The 23,837-nt window shown below is 41.0% G+C and overlaps 1 protein-coding gene across 1 annotated transcript; it reads right to left on the bottom strand.

Moving 5' to 3' along the window:
• Positions 1–693: 693 nt before the first annotated feature.
• IL7R (interleukin 7 receptor) lies at positions 694–15,967 on the bottom strand. Its single transcript, NM_001080106.2, has 8 exons — positions 15,844–15,967; positions 10,447–10,585; positions 8,676–8,830; positions 7,784–7,938; positions 7,220–7,394; positions 6,687–6,777; positions 4,801–4,876; positions 694–3,462 (listed from the first exon to the last, which is right to left on the bottom strand). Exons 1-8 carry the CDS (start codon positions 15,941–15,943, stop codon positions 2,971–2,973), a joined length of 1,383 nt encoding a protein of 460 aa, NP_001073575.1. The 5' UTR covers positions 15,944–15,967; the 3' UTR covers positions 694–2,970.
• Positions 15,968–23,837: the final 7,870 nt, after the last annotated feature.

Below are 23,837 nucleotides of genomic sequence, written 5' to 3'. Positions count from 1 at the left end.
CTGACTTCTAACATGGTCTAATAGTGATAGGAGAAGGGGGAATGGCTTTAAGCTAAAAGAGGGGAGATTTTGATTAGATATTAGGAAGAAGTTGTTTACTCATTCTTGTTTCCAAGAGACAGAGTCCTTTGCAAACCTTACTGCTAACCTTAAACCCCTCTCAATTTGGCTGTGCTCATTCCTGAAAATACTCCCGGCTTCATCATCTTACCGGATGAGTACCTGGAATAAAACAACCCACGTATTTGACATGATTTAGCTTATAACCTTTACGAGGAAAAGCTACAGTGGAATGAATATGCTGACAAAAGACTGCTTTGCTTTCATTGGCTGCATATTTATCAGCATTTAGCAGCGTTACTGAAGCATCTCCGAGGATGCAACCTATATGAGAGTCTGCCTTAATGTACACACACCCACGCCATTACAAGCCTGAGGGTTTTTGCTTTTAGTGAGGACCTGTGGCTGCACACAGGGGCTAGGTCAATGCTTCTAGGTCACAGAGCAGCTGTGAGCCCCCGGCAGTGGGGCTTCAGCCATAAAGCACCACTTCCACACTTTGACACTTCTGAGCTGTCCGAAATTATTTGGGATTTTTCCTGGCTGAAGCTGGACAGAGCCTGTGGAGTTGTCCTGCTTTCAGGGCTGATAGAGCAAGATGTGCTTAGGGAGACTGAAAACAAGATGAATAGGTCATGCAAATAGCCACGTCCTTTTAATACAGTAAGAATGTTATAAATCCAAGATTACAAGTTATCTAATTAAATAAAATAAGACGTAAGGAACAGAACGAATATTTAAACATTAGCAGCTATGCAAAAAATATGACTACTACATAGGAAAAATATAACAATTTCAGAGTGGTTAAAGCAATTATACACCAAGTTGCTAGAGTTCTTCCTGTATTAAAAAGCAGTGTACCTTTCTGGACAAACAGGAAGACTGTTACATGTGGGTAACTTACTGTGTAAATAGTACAAATAGATATGGGTAATGGACATTTTATTCATTAAACATGTATGTATGAGTTCAGAACAAGCACAGCACACACTGTACTGGATTGTTATGATACACTTTTGCTTATTCCTTTATCCCCTCTGTTTGTCACTGTGTTACTGGAAGAGGATATCTTTCCAGCACATTCTCTCCACATCTACAGTTGCACAGTGCAAGTCTACACAGTATGAGCATTACCAGCAGCTATTTATTTTAATAAAAAACAAGCATTATAAAGCAAATGAATGTCCAGGGCTTCCACCTTGTTTTACTGCATTAATCAATCTGTAACAGCAATAAAAAATTCTGCAAATATCACTGAACTTTCATGAGCCAAACACCACACCATTGTGCATGCAGAGACCTGGGGGTGGCAGGCAGCTGTCTTGGGAGCACTGGTTTTCTCCAGCAGACTATGTCAAATATAACAGCTTCTCAGTGGTTGTTAGCAGTCAGAAAATGTCTGAGCAGCTGTGAGGATGAGGGAGGACTCTTTTTGCCCTTATACTCCGGGAACATAAACATGTCATTGAAGGACATTTCAAGCAGCTAGAGGAGCTAGCACTTCACAGTCAAGTGAACCTCGATTCCAGAGCACAGCAAGGCAGCTTGGATTTCCCATGGCCACACTGCTGGGCTGCCATGCAGCCACGTGGCTGTAGCAGCTTTGTCTCCAAGCATGTGCTCTGCAGTGTGCAGTATCCCACAGGGACAGTGGAGTGGCTCAGTCCTCTCAGTGGCAGCACGTGGGGAGTCCCTCAGAAATGGGCAGAGTCCAGAAAGACAAATGGGAAGGGACAGGGTGCCTTCCTGAGTCATAACATTAAAACAACAATAGCTCTAGGCAATTTACAAGCTACTATTTTTTGAAATACGAGTCTTTTGATCAGTGGCAAGATTCGTGATGCTCCATCCATATTCCTAGGCCAGAAGCCACATAAAAAAAGTGCCTGGCCCAATTGAAAGTATTCTTATGCAGACACAGCTACTGGTGATAATTCTAGTGAGCAAACATTGCCCACACATCCCTTCTGTCCTGGAAAGTACTTGCATGCTGCACTAATGCTTGCACAAGAGCTGCAGAAAAAGAAAGCAACATGCATTTTATAGACCCAGTTCTGTTACAGGAAGAACTAGGACTTTGCTTTTCATTGATTTTGTTTTGTTTTCTTAGCTGAAAATTGCAAATACATGACATGAGAAACTGAAGGTCTTTAATACATGACTGCAGCAGAAATATGTATGGATCCTGAATTTTGCTCTGGGGTATGTTTGTACCAATAGCAAAAGACAGTGATAAATTGTTTTTTTTTTTTTTTTTTTTTTTTTTTTTTTTTTTTTCTGTTTTCATCTTTCAAAAAAATCAGTCTGAGAAAACATCTTCCAAAAGTGATTCCAAAGTGATTCCATGTGCTTTTTCCTGGGGACTCAGTCAACTATCTTTGCAGAGACCAATCTTCTGAATCTCCAGGTGACTAATGCTTGATAGCAACTCTCATTTACTGTAATTTACTGTCCATAAGCTTTACAAAGTTGTGGACTTCCACCAACTGCAGAGGAGTTACTCTTGGTCTAGTGTGAGAAAGATCAGATTCAGTTTCACTTGAACTTGTTGCCGTATTTCTTGTTTAGGCATTCATAAGAGCTTAACAGAAGGCTTCTCCTCTCTTAGACATACCGTTATCCTTCTCTAGGAGTGCAGTGTCATTGCTCTGGCTTAATCAGATCTGAAGATTGAAGTCAGATTAAGTTAAATTTCATTTCTGCTGCAGTGGAGATTGATGCTGGGACAGAAGGCAGAAGTTAGGTCACTCACTGAAAGGCAGAAGAACCCACACTTCTTCATACAGCGCTGCACTGTGAGCAGCGTGTGGTGAAGGTGGGAACTAGATGAAAACACAGGAGAACAAAATAGAGAGCTTCAGTATCCAGCTTGTTCTGGGAAAAGGCAGTGTTTCATGGTATCTGTAACGCCTACTGATTTTTGTAAAAGCTCGACATGGTGACATAGGCTTCTTCATCACTCGGTGACTTCAATTCACTGTTAGGTGGCACCACGTTGCCATTCTGGGGCTGTGGTCCAGGTTGTCCTGGAGGATCCAAGGGAGGAGCAGAAGGAAGGTGAAAGCCATTGTCACACAGAGGCACTCTGCTGCTGTGGCACACCTCGTATGTGCCAGAGCTGCAGACATCAGCAGCTGTAGACTGGCTGCAACCAAAGAGTCCATGAAGAGCCTCTGCAGGCCAGATTCCTCCATAACTCACAGACAGGTTCAGGCTGTTTTTGTCAATCCTTGCAGGACTTCGCTTCAAGTCTGATCCACTCCTAAACTTTGGTGGAATATCTGTCTCTGGAGTAGGTGGTGGCTGCAGAAAATTTTCCTGTTCGGCTTTTGCTTGAATGCCATCCACTTCATGGATAAAAACATAACCAAAACTCTCTGGGTTAAAGCTTATATCAAAATTCTGCATGGCAAAAGGAACAGCATGGTCAGTTAACAGTAGCCATCTGTGTAACAGAAAAGATGCTTCAAGAGTTCATCTGATTTTAGAAGGGTGTTTGTCATTTCTTTAGTTTTGAATGTAACCCTGAACAGGCTAAAAGGTAGGTTAGCAGAGAATTAACTACAACACTGCTTAATAACTTCTTGTAAGTTAATCTTAACCCACTCTGTGATCTCCTGAAGTAGCACCACTGGACTGCTCTGCACAGTGCAGTGTTTCAGAGGCTTTTTGGAGCCGCCTATCCATTGCACACCAGCTATTTCATAGGAGTGAGGGTGCTGAACCTGGTTGTTCCTTTCAGTTTTATCTTCCTAATTTAGCAATGTGATAAATTAAATGTTACCATTTCTTGACATATATTAGGAATGCCTGCACTAGGGAGCACAAGGGTTGGGAGAGTCTGAAAATTAAGAACTTGCTAGTAAATCACCAGCTGCAGTGTTGACAGGACAGAGCAGATGAGTTCCTTAGTGAAAAAAAAAATATTAGACATAATAGGCAACCAATTAATCCTAACTGTTCCTGTCTGTATCATTTACCCATCAGGTTTTTATCTGTGCTCTATGATCTATGAGCAATTCTGTTGGCCATGTAAAGGTACATGGATGTCACCAGGGATGTCTGAAGTTGGCAAAGGGGCTCCTATCCAGCTCCATAACCACAGTTTCATAAAAGCACTAAGATGTCCCAGTGGGAGAGGACCGCAGGAATACACTTGGTTCAACCTTCTGCCAGAACAGGACCTTAAACTGGGTTTTTCAGGTCCCTGTCAAGCCAAGACTCAAATGTTTCTGTTAAGGCATATTCTGCTTCTTTGTGCAATCTACTACATTTAATTGTTCTCATAGCAAAGGATTCTTTTCTTATATCCAGATGAAGTTTTCCCTGAAGCAGTGCTGTCCTGTTACTTCTTGTCCTGTCACCGCACAGCCTTGTGAAGAGAGCATCTCACCGCTTCCTACCATTTAGGTATCAGTAGGCTGTGATTAGCACTCCAGCATTCTCTTTCCAACAAACAAACCCAATTGCTTCAACTTTTCTTCATGTATCAAGTTCTCTAGCCCTCTGTAGTTATTTTGCACAATCCAAAACTCAGGCTCTAGTTGAACTGTCTGTTATATCTATACCTTTCACTAGCATCTGCCCGTTCCTCTTGAGTGGAATTTAGAAGTCATTTCTGAAAGATGGATTGGTTTGTGGTGCAGCAACATGCAGCAAAAGCATGTTCCTTCTCTCACGAGTATTAATTTTGTTCCTGGTAGTCTATAATCAAGTGAAAAAGACAGTAGAAATACATACATTTTTTGGCCTCTTACACAGTCGCTCCAGAGTTATTTTATGATCAGGAAGGTTTGGCCACACGACAGGCTTGATCCTGAAGGAGCAACAGTAGACATAATGGGGTTCAACAGCAGAAAAAATGAGACGCGTTGAGACACCAGATGTTCACATTGTGTTATTTGTACTAACTCTCACAAAGCCTTAGGACTAGCTTGCATTACCCAGAATAATGACTGAGAGAAGTTCCAGAAAAAAAGTGAAGACAAGAGAAGAAGAGGAGATATAAAGGTCACCTAAAAGTCACCGTTCTTCTGAGTGCACACACTGTCTCAGTTAAAGTAAGACATTTCATCAAGTACTGGGAAAGCAGCAAATAGTGCTGGCAAAGATCTCATTGCGTTAACTGGGTTTTTCATGGTGAAACCATTTTCTGTAAGTGAAAAAAAGAGGCTGTGGTCTAAGTGCAAATTTCCAGAAATTTGCCTCTGCATAATTATATTAGCTAAAGAATTGCGTATTTTCCTAACCCATAGTCATTTTCCTGTGCTTCAGGTATCTGCAGTATAGCTTTGCCCCATAGAGCTCTTCTTACTTTAAGCAAAGTTCTCATGCTGTGCTGCTGTGGAAACCCTTAGTCATGATACATCCAGGCCACACAGCCTGCCAGAAAATCAAGATTGCAGTGATATAAGTATAGCAAAATATATCAGCATTATCTCGGCAACATTATAATATCATAGATACATACATGTCTATATTTCTCTTCATATGTGTATTTGTGTATGTGTGCAAATACACAAAAATAAATAAATAATAATGAAATAAATATTAAAAGGTTAAACACCTGCTTTTTTCAGCAGCTTTACACAGGTAGAACTTTCAGCAAACCTGGAGAGCTACAGGTTCTCAGTAACACTGAAGAGTAAGAGCTAGAAATCTCAAACTACATCCATGCTTGTAAATTAAGCAGCACCAGAGAGTATGTCCTGGCAGACAATTCTGGTGTCTAAAATATGTAATTATTAAAAGTATTCTTGACATGCATTGATGCCATCTGAGCATATGGGAAGGCAATCTCCATGTGTTACTCAGCGCAGCCCAAATATTGTCCCCAGTAGAGTGGCTCACATGCAGACATCCCTGAAGATGTCAGCAGAGCTGCCATGGACAGAGGATGAATGCCACCATGCAGCCCTGGGTCCTCAACTTGCAGGATGCTCATCTCCTGTGTTGAATTTGGGAGTTTTTCATTTCAGATTCCCGTCCTACCAGATTATCCATGTATGTGTTTATTTTCTTAAATGTGCCTACTAACAGGTACTTATCTACTGTTGGTAGCTAATATATACAAAAAAGCCAGCGGTTTTGTGTGGTTTTGCCACACAAGTGGATGTGGACCCAGCTGGGTTCATAGCTGACATTGAGTCCTTGCTGCAGAGAGCAGTGCCCCACCACTTCCAAAAGCAGCATCCTGCTGACTCAGACTGTGAAAGAAAAAGGGTCAACCTCCCTACTATGCAGTTTCCATACCTCTCAGGACTTTGCTAAAACCCACAGTTTGCTTTCTTTTCTGCATCTTGCTTGAAGCTCTTGAGTCAAATGTGCCTCCAGTGAGACACTGCTACGTAAATGTCTCATGGTGGCTTCAGACTCCCAAGAGTCTCAGTATTTCAAGCCCAGGACTAAAGTCTGATTGAAGCAGCAGAGGTGCAATAGGCCATCTACTGCCTGCCAGTACTGCCTCTCACATTTCCCTCTTCTACTCTTTGCCTTTGAAGTGATACAGAGGCTCAGAAATGGGAAGAGAATAGTTCACAGGTACAATAGGGGAAGCAATAGAACTGTCAGAACAGGACTGGCTTGCAACTTTCTTTCTCATATGAAGAGATCTAGATTACCATTACCTGCTTTCCCAGAATGTTAGGATCAGGACAATCATGACAACTGACAGAATGAATCCTGGAATGGAGAGTATAATCACAAACATGCTGCTATCTAAAGGCAAACACAGAAATCTGTCAGTACACATATATGCCTCACTGCTAGACACTCTAACTGTAATGTCACCTCAGACAATCTATTAGAGACAAATGACCAGCACTGTACCTTCTTACCACTGGTCTGGAAAAATGGTGCACTTCACTGACCCCACAGATGTGGGGAGATATTGGGCAGCCATAGCTCCAGCCTTATCTGAGCTTCAGGTTGGTTCCCTGCTGCAATGAAGCACCACATACTCTGCTACTTGCTGTGTCCTTATGGCAGCATTGATGTGACTCCCAGCCCGCACTATGTCTAGGTGCTGCCAAGAGCTGAAACTGCTATGGGTACTAATTCATCCCTCCCCATGCTTTCATCACTGCTGCTGCCAGGGCAAACGAGTCTGTGGCCTGAGAACCCCTTATCTGTCTTGGACCAAAGTGGTTTTTGCCCGTACAGCTCTCCATGGAGTGCTCTCCTGTGGTCCTGAAGCTCTTCGAAGTGCTCCACTCGCTCCATATGCCCTTAAAGTAATCTCCGTTGGGCTGGGAACGCACTTTCACCTCATACAACGCATCTGCTTCGAGGTTTTTTCCCAGTAACTTTACCTGAAGGTATGGTGATTTTATGGTCTAAACACATAAAAAAAAGCAATTACTTTCTAATAGGCATAGAAGATAAGAGCAAGATAACCACCAAGGCAAACATCATTACTATTACACTGTTGGTAATGAACGGATGATTCTGTTTTGTCATGATGTTATGCGTTCTGTTTCCATGGCAAAGCCCAAGTACCAATGGATGAAACCTCTGTAGCCCAAAGAAGTACCTAACAAACAAAATTCATGCCAGGCATGAATTGCTTTGGCTAACAGAGTTTTCAAATGCCAAATACTGCTCCTTTCCAAGCTGTCAGTTGGAAAACTGAGAAAGGCAGACCTGAGAGTTTTTGCATGATACTGATATTTGCATTACAATGTTTAATTTCAGAAATTAGATAATCTTAACAATATATAATTACCTTCCAAGTGCTTTCTTCCTGCCGGTAGGCTATCTGATGTATTAATTTGTCCTTTAAGTATTTCTTCCGTGAGTGTGGTGTACTATAATGAATGAGATATTCATTTGCCTCCTTTTGGTATGTTATGTTTATGTCAAATGGTACCTCAGGCTTGACTGCAAATAATAACAAATCAAGATATAACAGTCATTGTCAAGTTAATACCCATGTAGGATAACTATGTAGGTTTAGAGTGAGGGCTGCCCTGAGCTGCGTGAGCTTTGTGTTTAGGTCAGCTCAGCATTACACCTTGGTCCCAAAAGGGACTTAATGTTGACCAGATGAAGCAGGATTGTGTCAAGCACAGCCTAAGAATGTGGCATGTCACATTTATTCTTGGAAAGCAGTTCCTGAACTTAGACAAGTCCCAGTTGTGGTTTTTATGTAGTCATTCTTGGGCTCTTAGTAGCCCTTCAGCGTCACAGGCACCACAGGCTCCACCAAAATGCAAAGTTTGAAAAAATGAGGTCTTTAACTCTGTGGTCACTGTGCAGGACTTCTAATTGCTGCTGAGCTCATTCTACAATTGAATCAGGTAAGCCCTGATACTGTGCAAGTCCTAATAAGAGATGAACAAAACATCCCTGCTTAGTAATTCACCCAGGCACAGGATTAGCTGCTTTGACCAACTGCATAATTTAATCTACATCCAGTTCTGGGCTATTAAAAGCCAGAATTCAGATACATGTTTTGAATGGGAGTTAATCATTTTAGGCTTTGAAGCATCACGCTCTATCAGCACCCAAATCCAGAACTCATTCTTTCCTTGACCTTTAGGTTTTGCCCTGGACAATCTTATTTCCTTCCACTAATGACCATACATTAATAACGTCCAAAATGCTCAGTGTCTTACCAATGTCAGTTACAATCAGACTCCTGCAGGCCCTTCTCTTTATCTCATATTCCACACAAATGTCTTTATTTGAGAGTATATCGGTGAACTGTAAAAAATAAACATCTTCCTGTTTCTCCATATTGAAACACAGGTAACTGCTGTCTTCCTTGGTACTGTTGGCCAAAGCAATACAATGTTAGTTTCTTCTCAGTCAAATTGTAAGGGACAAATCCTTGTTGCATATTTCAAATAAAATGAAGTGAGACACCATATTAAGTAAGAAAAAATGTCATGCAGATGAAAGAGTGATAATGCTTTTCCTTATGGTATTTGAGCATAACAGTCAAGTGATATGAGTCACAGTAAGAGTCCTGGAGTTCTCCAAGAAAAAGTCAGTTCAAAACAATAATTATATTAGAGATGCATGTGTTAATGCATCTTTAAAAATGATCTTACTGCTGCTATTTTAAAATATTAAGTGATGTGTTTGGATATTCCCTGACAGTAATGAGGAATTTCTTGTTGACCGAATTGGCATCATATACAGAGTCAAGGATCAGCTGGGCCATGAGGGTCTCATGGTATTGTTTCAGAAGTGGAAATGTGTCTGCTTGTTCTTCTATCTGTGCGCATCTTGTGTTTGTGGACTGCCATAAAACTTCAGCCAAAATCCAGGGTAAAATGCATGACAACAGAAAAAATCTAATAAGCTAGGTAGGGGGAAAAAGAATAAAAGTAGTGATTAGAATAGTAAGGTCCAAAAGAAAAGGAAAATCCACTTTTGCTTGCAGCCATAGTAATTTTAGTTTCAGGAGAATCAGACAATCAGACAAAGAGAAAGCAGAAGTACGCTACAGAAGCAAAATCTAAACTTCTTCATCTAGATTTATCAGTTAAAAAATAAGATGCAAGAGCTTCATGGCCTCAGATACAACTGGAAATGACTGATGTGTTTGGTAACTCTCCTGTTTTTGCATACTCAATTCATTATGGTTGTTTTGCATGTCGGTGTGTGCAAAGACAGTCGTCTAATTTTAATTTTTGTCTTGACAAAGGTAATGGTATTTCCAGTGGAAAACCAGATTTCTTTCTTTCTTTCTTTCTTTCTTTCTTTCTTTCTTTCTTTCTTTCTTTCTTTCTTTCTTTCTTTCTTTCTTTCTTTCTTTCTTTCTTTCTTTCTTTCTTTCTTTCTTTCTTTCTTTCTTTCTTTCTTTCTTTCTTTCTTTCTTTCTTCTTTCTCTCTTTCTTTCTTTCTCTCTTTCTTTCTCTCTTTCTTTCTCTCTTTCTTTCTTTCTTTCTTTCTTTCTCTCTTTCTTTCTTTCTCTCTTTCTTTCTCTCTTTCTCTCTTTCTTTCTCTCTTTCTCTCTTTCTCTCTTTCTTTCTTTCTTTCTTTCTTTCTTTCTTTCTTTCTTTCTTTCTTTCTTTCTTTCATTCTTTCTTTCTTTCTTTCTCTCTTAATGTCATTTAACGTAAAGGAAAAATACTTTCAATTTATGTTCAGCTTCACCAGAAATAACAAATGTTTCAGAGCACCAGGTGCAAGATGAGAAGTACGAGAGAGGTCATAATGCTCTTTGCAGATCCTTCCAGTTGATTTTTTTCTTGCTGGGGTTAGATTCTGTTTCAGTGTGCTCTTCTTCACTAAATATAGTATTTGAATTCAGTAAAGCACTCAAATGGAATTTAGTTCAGCTTTTCTGCTCCTGTTTCCCAACATCTGGCAGTATGACTCATGACTGGTACTTAAACTTCCCAGAAGTTTACCAAAGGACGTACTGAGAGCACTTACCACACAGCCAGGGTATAGTTAGTGTTGTGAGGAGGCAGCTCTGTAAAATTGCAGGTCAGGCTGCTGTAGGAATCCTTAAATTCCAGCTGGCTGAAGCAGTCAATGTCAAAATTATCAGGTTCGTCATCTCCAAAGGTCCCTAGAGAGAGATTAATAGAATGTTACTGAAGCAAACCAGTGTGTCTATTCAATTTGCAGCTTCATTGTAAAGAAGGTTCCTTCTTTATGTGGTTGCTTGAAAGGAAGAGGATCAGCCTATCTGTTTTGTAAGAAGCAAAGAAAGTTTGCTCAGTCTATAAACTACCAAAAAACACTTCATCAAAGTTTGGTGTAACCTATATCTGTGCTATTCTGTTACTCATTAGCAAAGAGGGATAGTAATGTTGTCCTTGAAATCTCTGTGAATAGTCCTGTCTTTCATATGAGAACAGAGAAAATATCTTGTCCACTCTACAACCTAATCCCCCCCAAAGCTTGAGCCAGGCATGGGGCACTGTCACTGTAATTATGGATGATCTTCATACCAAGAAAAATTGGGACTCTCTCCTCCTGAAAATCATCTCAGAACTATCTCAAACAGGTTTTTCATTAAGAACCACAAAATGCTGCTATCCTTAGATACACAAACTGGGGTCACGCACATTCACAATGCCTGTGGTAAAGCAGATAGTCATGTCAAGGACCAAAACACTCTCAAAAATAAACAGCACAGGAATATGTACTGGGGAATATATACTGTACAGCTGCTGCCAAAGGTGTCTGGGGCTGATGTTCAAGGCTAGTACCTGCTTATAAGCACAGGCTAGTTTTAACAGCAGTTATTTGAACAGGAATTTCAGTGCAGAACAACCTGGAAGAGTATCAGACACTCATAGCATTGAAGCAACAGCCCTGCAGCAGAGGAGGCACACAAGTGCCAGCACTGTGCCTGCAACAGACATCCTAACAGCCCCCAGCAGCCTCCTCCTGGCTTTGCACTGCCTGTGCTCAGTCCCCAGGTTCCTGAAAATCCTATGGAATGATACGGAAGTTTTTAGGAAAATCTAAGTATTGTGGTATCACGAAGCAATTAAGCACCACAGCGCATTTTGACTGTACTGTAGAGTCTTCTGAAATGTCACAGACTTGGACTGAGGAGGGAAAGCTCAGACATTCAGCCAGAACATGTGTCTTCCTGCAAATTTGCTTTGATGACTCATAAAACAATCATGATTTGACTAAGAGCATACGTCTTGTGTCCTACACTTGGCATATGTGATGTCAGTGAAACAAAAGCTGATGTTTCTGAGAGGACTCCTCCCTGGCAGACCTGCCAATTTAACTTGATTTCATGAAATGTCACACACTTTAGCCAAGCAGACAATGAAGAAGTTATTACAAGCCCTTGAGTGGATCCTCAAGGTGGGAATGCCTCTTACCCCTTCCACCAGGGGCTCAGCATAGCTGTGATCATATTCAAACATATTCCCATGTCCAGGCACTATTCCCAGTTCTTTTCTTGGTCCTCTCCTTCCCACTCCTCCAAAGCGCCCATTCCATGCTGGACATCTCCTTCAGTGTCAAGAAGACTTGGGCTTCTCAGAGATATCAGTGATTCCTGTATTTGTATTTGCAGTATGGGGAAAGGCCCATGGAAACACTTCCAGTGGAAAATCCCTCCCAGAGAAAACATCAGTCATCCCTGCCGGTGCCCAGTGGACTCAGATCACTGAGGGGTGAGCATCCATTTGGACATCGTGATTCACAGTCCCGCTGGTGACACCCATGATCCCCAGCCAATCCTGCTGGGGAGAAGCAGACCTCATCCAGCATGGAAGCACACCTGAGGATCCCAAACAGATTAATAGCAGAGAGAAAGAGGAGGACAGTTTCTTTTTATTGCATTGAAAGGTAAGTACAGAGTGTTACTCCCAGGGTCCCTAATAGCCGGTGCTTCCTGCTGACCTCAGATCAGAAATGCATGTTGATATGAGTTTTGAGTAAGGGAAGTAATTTAGAAATCATTCAGGAATTCAGAAAAATAGGTAAAAGCAGTGCAGGGCTGAGAAGTGGGCCACTACAACCTGTGTTGGTTAGCAGGATGGACAAGAGCATCTGATATTTCTCTGATCTATCCCCCAGGACTCTGATCTATCCCCTAAGAGTGGCTGTTTGCCACTGGAAGCAGCTGGTGCTAAGAAGCTATTCCAGGTCTTCCCTTCTCACGGCACATCTGGTGTCACCTGCCCCATGGGGAGCTGGTGAAAAACAAGATGAAAGATGAAGACACGGGACGTCTTCCACCAGCACTGCAGGTTTGAGGAAATGCTCTGTGCGGCTTAGACAGTGCAGGTAGAGTGCCACCCTGTTTGATTACCACATTTAAGAGAGACACAAAGGTTCGTATCTCCTAAACAAGCCCTGCTGCAGTTTCATGCGGGGAAAGTCTTGACAGACAGAGCTCTGAGATGTCTGGGCAGATGTGTAGCTACGAATATGGATGTTAGATATAATTACATATTTGAGAGTAAGAGTGAGCACATACATATATGTACAAAATTACAATATATACAAAATTAAAGAAGTAAAAAAAATGAGCTGAAATGAATCTTCATAAAATGAAAAAAAAAAAAAAAAGCAACCAAATGAACCCCCCACTTTTTAGATAGAGACACTTTCAGCTGCAAAGATCCAGCAGACTAGCTTATTTATATTCACAGCTACCTCAAGACAATATTGACATTTATAAGTTAGAATGACAGATCATACCTTAATATAACAGAGAGACACTGCTGGGTATTTTCTGAATATAAAAATTGCATATACCATACTTCATATCAACACACAAAATGGATAAATATAGCAAAATGTAGCATATCAGGACGATTTTTTCAGCTATCTGCAAACTGACAGGAATGTTAAGTCAACCTCTGTCAGCCTGACTGCAAATTACACAGTTCCAACTGCCGTGTAACATTTAAACAGCACAGAGAGTCTTTGGTGCTGAGCAGGAGAACTAACCTCCTCTTTTTCACGCTGAACATTCACATAACTGATATTGTGGTTCCTTATTCATTGAAATAATGTCCTAATCATGGAATATATAATAATAAAAGATTATAAATGAAATATGAAATTTGAAATGCTTTTCCCATGTGTTTTCCAATGACTGGGCGATTCTTTTTGGCACATACATGCATCGCCTCAGTTATAGATCACATTGCTAATGACTTATGACACAGTTAAAAATTTACAAGATGGTAATTTTTTCTCTTTGAGAAGCCCAGACCAAACAGATTTCTGAGCCTGGCGATATGGAAATCAAGACAGGGCTTGTTACAAAGTTATTACAGTGCGAGAAAACTGATCTGCTCAGAAATGGTCATCCCTTGGGTTTGGCCAACATCCAACAGAGATGTTCAAATCACAGCAGGAGTCTTACAAACCTTTACCAAGAGTGCTAGCAGAGGCTATTCTCATGTGTCAGCTTTATGCTTTGAAGCCACTAGGACTAACCACAGTGTGTAAAACTGAAGGCACTGATAAGTGCCTGCAGGCTCAGTGACTGAGTTTGCAAAGTCAAAGAAGTGACAACCTCCATGGACAGAGCCATGTGAAATCTCTAGTGCTGATGGCAGCAGACAGCCCATCACCCGGACTTAGGACTGATTTGATTCAGGGAGGACTTGTTTTCATCACAACAGTTTTACTGTGGGTTGCACAAACTGTACAAGTCTGGAGACGAAGGCCACTGATGCTGCCCATCCTGCTCACAGCACCCTTTCCCCTGCCTGTGCCTACCTGCAGGTTCATGGCTGCCCCATTGTAGCTTGCCTGGGGCTGCTCTTCCAGGCCAGGGACAGAGCTGAGGAAGCACTTCTGACAAGGCAGCCTGCCACTCATCAAAGAGGAGGAGATGAAGGCAAGTGCCAGAATGAGCTTTTTCTTTAATTTGTTGGCCAAATCTGTGACAATAATGAAGAAATCATAACAGCTGGTGATTGCTCTGTGCGGATTTTCTGAGCATCGTTCTCTTCAATTCTAAGCAAACTATTAGTTATGGTTTACTGGAAGCTAGTGATGAAACCAAGGAAAGGTCTTCTCCCCTCTGCTGCTGGGAAGCCCTGAGGATGTCAGTGACATCAGCTATAAATCACTGGCATTGACCTCTCACTGCTGCAGCTTCTTGCAAAATCTGCTCTAAGAAGCTACAAATTGTATACATAAAATATGAACAGAAAAGAAACGAAAAAGTTTGAAAGATTGCAATTTGGAGCTCTTTTCTGCTTTCCTCTAACTCAAAAACTTACTATGCATACCCTTTCTATGTCTACATGAGAATATATATAAATGTGTATACACACACATATGTATTAATGCTATACAACACATGACAATCAGGCAAGAGATTCCTTGCCATTCAATCCATGAGAGAGAATAGGTACACAAACATCACCTTCCTAATAACCAGAAGACTCTTTTGCTCCCACACAATGAAATTCTGGTGCCCTAAAGCTAGCACTAATTGAGAGATAGTCCATGTCCTTCAGAAAAAATGCAATAAGCTCTCTCACACTGTTTGCTCGTATCAGTCAACTGAGCATTTAACAGAGCTGATACAGTCTGTAAATGCAGTTTTTGAGATCCCTTCTGAGAAAAGGGATAGCAGATTGAAAGATAGTGGATTTTATCATTGCTTTTTATGTTTTGCTTTTTGATTTGGATACTTCTGAACAATTTTCACTTGTCCAAATCAGATAATGAAACAATAAGCCTGCAATAAGCCTGAATTTAAACTGTTAAATTAGCTTACAATTCTTTGTCATGTAAGGGATGAATATTCTTAGTGATGTGCTGTGATAAGTCCCTGGTCGCAGCTGCTACACTGACAGACACTGGCACTATCCCCAGGTACATCTTCCACAGCTGTTTAAAGAAAAAAGAGGAAGTTTTTCTTTTTTAGTGGAACAGGTTAGGCCACACTTGAGGTGCATTACGACATTTTCTGTGGAGGAAACTGCAAAGAGAAAGAGAAGCCAGAACCTCAGCCTTGTCTGATGGCAGCTCAGAGTGATCCTAGACTGCAGAAGAGTAAAGCAGCACCCTACTCACAGGTGCAACTCCTTACATAAATGCTAGAAGCAGTAAGAAAGGATTAACAGGTCTGATCTTGCATGGCTTCTGCAAACAGCTATAATCTCCCTCATTTCATACCAGTTTGAACACTGCAAGGACAGAAGATTTGGGAATGAAAGAGAGAATCCTTCAGCTCTGCGTACACCTCCAGTACTGGCACTAAAAGAAAGAGAACGGAGGCTAAAACTTTAACATATTCAACCCAACAGTTGCATTTTTGAGCTCTTAGTTCAGGTTTTCAAGATCATACAAGAGTACAAAGATGAACATGAAATGACTCACCATCACCATCTGCTGAGGTGCAACCACTTTCCCCAAAAGTGGTATGAAGAAACAAGATGAAAATGCTCAATACTGTACTCATCCGTGTCATTCTGAGCATGCTGCATCTGTGCAGGACGTGTGTGTGCGAAACCCTCACTCACTGACTTTATACTAGATGCAGAACAAACCCATTGCTTGATAAAGAGACCGCAGGCAAGGGAAATGTAAACATGCTGGCAAGGATGACTAGTGGCAGAGAGCAGGAAGCCAGAGAGAAGATATTTGCAGAGCTTTTACTTTGAAACACATTTCCCACTTCAAAACTAAGGACCTTCTGGATCAGGCCCATTGAACACGCTGATGAAGTCCAGTGGGTCAAGAGCAAGCTTCATGGACCATGCTCCTATTCAATCTAGTGAGATTTTTGCTGCTGATTTTCCTGAGAAAATGGTTCAGACCTCACATCTGCTTTCCTCTCAATGGAGATACACAGGTCCAAGAGAGAAAAATCCTCCAGCTATGAAAAGCTAATTATAACTACTGTTATTTATTCTTTAAGTATTGGCATCATACAAGCCAGAAATGTGCCCTTGCAGCCCAGAAAGCCAACTATATCCTGGGCTGCATCAAAAGAAGCATGGCCAGCAGGGCAAGGGAGGTGATCCTGCCCCTCTGCTCTGTGCTGGTGAGGCCTCACCTGTAATACTGTATCCAGATGTGGAGTCCTCAGTGCAGGAGAGACATGGATCTGTTGGAGTGCATCCAGAGGAGGGCCACAAACATTATCCATGGAATGGAACACCTCTTCTATGAGGACAGGCTGAGAGAAGTGGGGCTGTTCATCCTGAAGAAGAGAAGGCTGTGAGGTGACCTGATAGCAGCCTTTCAGTATCTGAAGGGGAGCTACAGGAAAGAAGGGGACAGAATCTTCAGCAGGGTCTGTGGTGATAGAACAAGGGGAAATGTCTTCAAAGGGGAAAAATTTGGGTTGGATATAAGGAAAAACTCCTTTACAGTGAGGGTGGTGTGGCACTGGAACAGGTTACCTAGTGTTTTGGTTGATACCCCATCCCTGGAGACTTTCAAGGCGAGGTGAGATAGGGCCCTGGCAACCTGATATAGTTGTGCATGTTCTTATTCATTGCAGATCTTTAAAAGTCCCTTCCAACTCTAAGGATTCTATGACTCTAAGGCCCACATAGGGCAATGTTGACCAAAAAAAACCAAAAAACAAAAAAAGGTTGTGATTTACAAGATGAATCCTGCAAAATGCAGTTATGAGAACAAAAGTTGTACATCTCACATTTTTTTTAAGGCTTTGGACAAAGCAAAGGCAGAAAAAAGATGGAGATGGGGTTGAATATTTCCATTACAAACTTTCTCTGGCTGTATACACCAACATACTCTGATATGTATTACAAGGCCATGCACTCAGCTGACTGATGTGGCTTGACTTGACTACAAGTGAGCAGAAGACCTGAAAGAGGAGAGCAAGCTCCAGCTCAGCACTGGCTGCACCAAAAAAAAGCTTTATGTTGCAGACATGAAGGAAACTGAGGGCAAAGCTGGTAACAATGCCCAAGCAAACTGAAAAGTCATGACACTATAAAAAGTGCAACATACAACCCACAGTGGCTTTTGCATTTCATTTTCAAAGAATTTAAACCACTCACCAAAATGATGAAAACTCAACCCTCATGTCTAGACCAGTGTCCTTCTCGGCTGTGTTTTAAGGTCTATCTTCCAGTGTAGCTCCCTGCCCTAGGCAGGGGCAGTGGCGGCCCCTGGGCTCCCTACCTAGTTCTATTTTAATGGGAATAAATGGCCCTTTTTGATAAGGCATTCAGAAGAAAAATTTAATCCTCTAAACATGTTCATTTCTCTCCAGTGAACACAAAAAGAACCCAAGGTGACATGGAAGTAAACGTCTGCTAGATAGATCTCTATGATCAGTCCCACTCAGAGGCACAGGAGGGATCTGCTGGGCTGCAGCCACCTCTTGTACAAAGCAGAACAGGAGTTGGATGCAGGGCCATGGAGCCACTGGAAGTGGCCTCACCTTGGCCTAATCAGGCCCACTCAAGAGGGGCCTGCAGGGTTATTTGGAGAACTTCTTCATTCCTACTACATCCTTTCAAGAAATATGCCCCTTCAGAGGTCCTAGTTAGTTAGCAGGGAGGACTTCAGGAGTAGTTAGCTTCTTATCTCTCCCTCCTGATCTTCCTATATTTGACTCCAAGCCTGTTGATCACAAATGTTAATCAGAGACTAGGTCTCAGTGAATTCATGTCCCAAGGCCTGATCTTTCTTGATATAGAACAACTGCCCCTGGCTTAGTAATATTCGGTATCATATTATGCTAGAAATCCTTAAGCTAATTTCTACTGCATTTTCCACTAGAAATGTCAGTAAAGGAGAGCTTTCCTGGGCAAACTAGTTGCTGCCCAGAAATGACACCTTTTCACTTTAAATTTGTCTTGTTTATAATTGAGTGGGCTATCACTTCGATCATTTTTTTTCTTTTTTCCTGTTTCAGCTGAAGCAAACTAAAAGAAAAAGACTTTTCAGAAATAATATTTTGGCTGAACCTCAGACAATCTTATTAACAGAGCTGTGCTGCTGAGGGGATTTCCATGTTGTCATAGCTGCATTTTGTCTGGGTGGGGAAACGAGGGACCACAATGAAAAGAAAAAAAAAAAGAAAAAAACCCTAGTATAAAGAAAAAAAAAACAGAAGCAAAAGTACATTTTGTTTTACTTCTCAGTCTCTGCTTCAAAAGTTATTTGATTTCTAAGAAGCATATGAGTCCATCAGTCTCACTTCGGTGTCTTCCTCTTATGTACTGGAGATGGGAAATCAAATTTATGAGAGTCTGAACTTTAAGGTAGTCTTCACTAAGCCTCAACACTGTTAGCATTTCTGAGTTACCCCAAGCCTTCTGACGTTTTTGGCCATAGTCTAAGGCCAGGTAATAACCCCACTGCGGAAGGAACTTTTTCTGTGTCCTATGGTTCTTAAGTGCATGCAGTCATGCAGTTCCCACTGACTGCTATAGGTGATCTTGCAATTTCTTGTTTTCCTACTTGCCTTTCAACCAGTGATTATGACTAATCGAGCAAGTCATTTACAAATTTTCACTTTTTACACAGCTTGTTCACTCATTCTGTAGTGCACTGAGGACACAAATTCTGTTTTGTCTCCAAAAAAATGGAATAGGCTTCTGAATTTACTCTAGATTTTTTTTTTTTTAGAAATATGAAGATGATAAATGTCATCATTTTTACCATCTATCCATTTCAAACATGCCAAATCAAGGAGATCCATCAGCATCGGTTGTTGCCAGGTTAAACAGGCCCTCCAGACACAGTATGGATGCAGGTCATATAGGCAGTGACAGTCAGAAGATACAGGCATCCCTGTGTGTGAAGAGTTCATTTGGTGTGTTTTAGACAGATATCTTTGAGTAAAATCACAACCCAGCTTGGACTGGGAGAGAACACTACTCAATAATATTTGTCAGAAGTTGTTTGGCTTCTTGGCTCTCTCTATGGCACAAGGCATGTGTTTTTGTTTTTTTTTTTTGTTTTTTGTTTTTTGTTTTTTGTTTGTTTGTTTGTTTTTCTGTTCCCTGAACTATCAATAAGTTCATTTCATTACAGAACAAGGGTGTTGATTCCTCTGCCTCCTCTGCCTCACCTGACCTGCTCTGCCCTGCACCTCAAGTAGATGGTGGGATGGAGAGAAGGATGACACAATATCTTTTCCCTTCAGTGAGCCATGGGTGCTAATTCAAGACAGACTTTTGACACCTATTTAAGTTCATCCTCATTCAATACAGCATTTAAAATTGTGCATAAATTTAACGTGCTTGTAAACTTCTTTAAACTAAAGCTTCAGCACTTTTAAAAAGTCTGCCATAAGTTGCTTTTTTAGATTTATGTAGAAGATTCGGGGGATTCATGCAGCTCTGAAATAAAATTTTATAAATTCATTAAGTGCAAAATCCAGGTGCCAACAAATAACCATATTTGTAAGTTACAGTTAAGGGCTGGTGAAGACTAAAACGCGTGGTTATTATTATTTTGTTGTTGCTGTTAGGAAAGAGTTTGGGAAAACTGAAGTCAGTAATAAAGCAGACTCTTGCTAGATGTATTAAATATTTACTCAAATACAATAGAGATTTTATTCTTTTTTTACCAGATATGCTCAGAAGCAGAAATCGTCCAACCAGCTTCAGCAGTGAGGAGGAGGACTTCTACATGAGAAATTCACATTTTTTTTTATCGTTGTTGCTTCTTGACGTTTCCCATTCTGACCTGCTTTGTGGTACCACTCTTTAGCCTCAGGAGTGTTTTTCTTGGTATTTTGCTCATCCAGGAGTGGGAGCATGTGGGAGTCGTTATTGCTTAAGGCAACATCACCGTGGACAACAAGACTTGAAGCCTCAGAGAGCGAAAAAGGTTATGTATATGTGTTAGATAAGAAACCAGCTCTGGTAAGAATTAAATACTGAAATTGAATGTTGTTACTCTGGAGGACATTTTTCTTCCCCCATCACCAGATTACACTGAAGTTTAGAATACAATGAGCAATGCAGGGTTGAAAATACTTAGTCCAATTCCACACTGTCCTGAAGAAAGGAGCAAAGAGCAGAAAATGCTCACAATTTGCACTTTCTTTGTCTTTAAGGTATTGGTGCTTGAAATTATTGCTTTAAACTTCCTACCAGAGCACTAATAAATTTATTAGCAAAGGAGCCTGGTGACACTGAAAGAAGAATAAAGAAAAATAAAAAAAATATTGCTGGGTGAGGAGCAAAACAGGAGGGGCTGGTTTGCACTTCAGTCAGGCTTTCAAATATTATGAGAACCAGCCCCCCAAACTGCATGAGGGACTGAAAATGGTGATATTTCCCCCCCCTATTTAAGAAATATGGCAACAGCAGCAACAGAAACAGTCATACTAATACTTCTGGGCTTCTTTTGTTTGCCTTTAAGTTCCTAAGTAAGTCTTTAAGGAATGCTGAGGAAAAAAAATCATCTTCTTTTCACAGCAATCTGAATTAAAGCACAAGAAATGAAAACGTAGACTGCCTTTACATTATTTTCTCTAAGTCTTAAAGAAATGTATGAAGTCCTACCAGACATATTGCTCACTCAAGACCAAGTTTGCTCAACAATTTTTGAACATGATGTTGGGAAAAAAAACCACGTAGTTTCAGTAACAACTGCAGTATTTTTGAATGCCTTTTAGTTCTGCAAAATACATTAACCAGATTCCTGAAATTTTGAGATTAAATACGTTTCTATTTTCTTTCTTTTTAATGAACTTGGTATAAAAATTTCCTTTATTTTTCAGTTTAAATATCTGAACTACTAAAAAAATTACTTGAATTTGGCTGAATACACTCTTAAGGCATATGACAACTGCAGCTATGGCTGTTTTGGGGTACTTAATATTTAGCCACAGGGTTTCTGCATGCTGATCCCATTACACAGATAAAAGCCAAAGGGGTGTAGGAAGTTCCATGTCCGAGTGTGACCAGACTGTGACACAGATCTGAACTCTTTTCTGCTGTTTGAGGGAGTTCTGCACAAAGGCACAATGCAGAACATACCACTTGGAAGTTAGGCCTTCTTGTAATTTTGGGGGTGACTACAGCTGCAGTATTGCAAGGCATTTTCCTTGCTGAAAATGCAGAGTTTTTTGTTTGCTGTTCAGCTATATGATGATGTAATGAGCTAACATGCAAAAATATATTGTGTCCAGGGAAGCTGCACATGCTTCAGGGAGAACCTGCAGCCCCTTAGCCCAGCCTGGCTGTTCTCTTTCTTCCCAGATCCTGAAACAGCTCCGAGCTGCACTCTGCCCTTCATATGGCCTTCTACCTGAATGCAATACTGATTTCACTTCACTAAAATACCTGCAGTTAAGCTGGGTATGCACTGGATCTTATTGACTACCTGAGAGATGGAAGGCCTACAGAGGGATCTGGATAGGCTGAATCAATAGGCTTCAGCAAGACCAGCTGCTGGGTTCTGCTGGGTTTTGTCACAGAAACTCCATGCAACACTGCCAGATTGATGCAGAGTAGCTGGAAAGTTGTATGGAGGAAAAGGATTTGGAGTTATTTGTCAACAGCCAGATGACTATTAGTCAGCAGTACGCCCAGGTAGCCAAGAAAACCAATGGCATCCTGGCTTGTACCAGTAACAGTGTAGTCAGCACGAGCAGGGAGATTGTTCCTCTGTACTTGGTGCTGGTGAGGTCTCACCTTGAGTGCTGTGTTTTGCTTTGGGCCCCAGACTACTAGAAAGACACTGAAGCCCTGAAGCACATCCAGAGAAGGGCAATGAAGCTGTGAAGGGCCTGGAATTCAAATCTTAAGAGTGGCCACTGAGGGAACTGGTATTGTTTTGTCCAGAGAAGAGCAGGATCAAGGGAGACATCATTACTCTCTACAACTATAATAAAGGATGCTGTAATGAGGTGGGTGTTGGCCTCTTCTCACAGGTAACTAGTGATAGGATGAGAAGCAATAGACCTAAGTTGCACCAGGGGAAGTTCAAGTTGGATATTAGGTCAAGCTTCTTCTCAGAAAGAGCGGTAATGCTTTTAAACAGGCTCCCCAGGAAGGTGGTGGAATCATGTCCCTGGGGGTTTTCACTGAAAGTGTAGATGTACCAATTAGGCCATGTTTTAGTGGGCATGGTGATTATGGATTGCACATTGAACTACAGGATCTTAAAGGTCTTTTCCAACCTCAGTAATTCTATGCTTCTATGATTAGCAGATTAACATTACATACTGTAGTCTGGATTTATAAGTGTGGCACTGAGTTTCTTATAAAAGACAAAAAATTTATTTTAGATTTCACTCCATATGGGTAAAAAGAAGGAGTGTTGCTTTAGAAGTCCAGATGAATGGAAAATGCCAAAGATGTCATAAATTTGTCAGTTTCGTGAACCTGTGCAAAGGCTTCATGTGAAAGTTTGAAAAGCTAGTGAAAAGCAATAAACAAGGGATTGCTTACAGGCTATGGAGGTTGCCCAACCTTTCAGTGACCTTGGCCTGAGGTGGAGTTTGAAACAAAACATGAAAACAAGTATACCTTCTCTCCTGGTTTCACTTTCAATGGCAAACACTACAGGCTGAGTTTCTCAGTGAGATACAACTGCAATGGGAGCTATTGGCTTCAAAGCATTTGTATTCACAATTAGAATGTGCCAACGGTGCTAACCTGCATGGAATCAACTTGGCCTGGGAGAAAGAAAAGAAAAGTTGAAAACAAAGAGAGAGAGAAATGAAAAATAAGGAGGGAAACAAAAATTTGAATACTGAATAAACAAAGAGGAAAAACAACAACAGACAGCAGCTGCTGAAATGCATTTGTTTCAAAACGAGATTCAAGGAGGAAAATGTTCAGTAAGAGACTAAGTGCAAGTAGGCAGAAAATTGAAGGATGGATATCACCATGTACATTTGCCTAGGTTTAGGCAATGCCTATTGTTTTCCTCCAGGGTCAAGCTAAAAGTAGCATCTAGAAAGAACTTCTCTTAAGAAGACAGTGGGGAAAGCCAGGTGAGACTGATGGTTTGGGCTCTCTGCTCACGTGACTGGAAGAAGTGGAGAACCAGCACATCCAGGGAAGATGTCTTCATTTTGGTGTCACATCTTTCAGATCCTCTTTTCTGATGACACAGTGCCATCCCTCATTCCCTGAAACCTTCAGGTGTGGTCAGATCGTCACTTGGGCAATTCAAGACTTTAGCATTTATATTTCCATACTTGAATGTTCCCATTCCCTTCATGTTTCATTTCTCTGAAAGTTTCATACCCAGTAGAATATACCAAACTACTCTCTAAAAACTTAACCACACTTGAAGAAAAATCAGGAGAAAGTTTGATGTTATAACCACTGCAAAACAAGATAACATCATAATCCACAATCATAGATACACCCAGGATGATTATGTTAATGTGTATGGTGAAATATTATAACTCTTTTTGC

The sequence above is a fragment of the Gallus gallus genome, chromosome Z (assembly GCF_016699485.2).
Source record: "Gallus gallus isolate bGalGal1 chromosome Z, bGalGal1.mat.broiler.GRCg7b, whole genome shotgun sequence".
Taxonomy (NCBI): domain Eukaryota; kingdom Metazoa; phylum Chordata; class Aves; order Galliformes; family Phasianidae; genus Gallus; species Gallus gallus.
The sequence above is the reverse complement of the archived record's forward strand: the minus strand, read 5'-3'. Positions and strand labels throughout refer to the sequence as shown.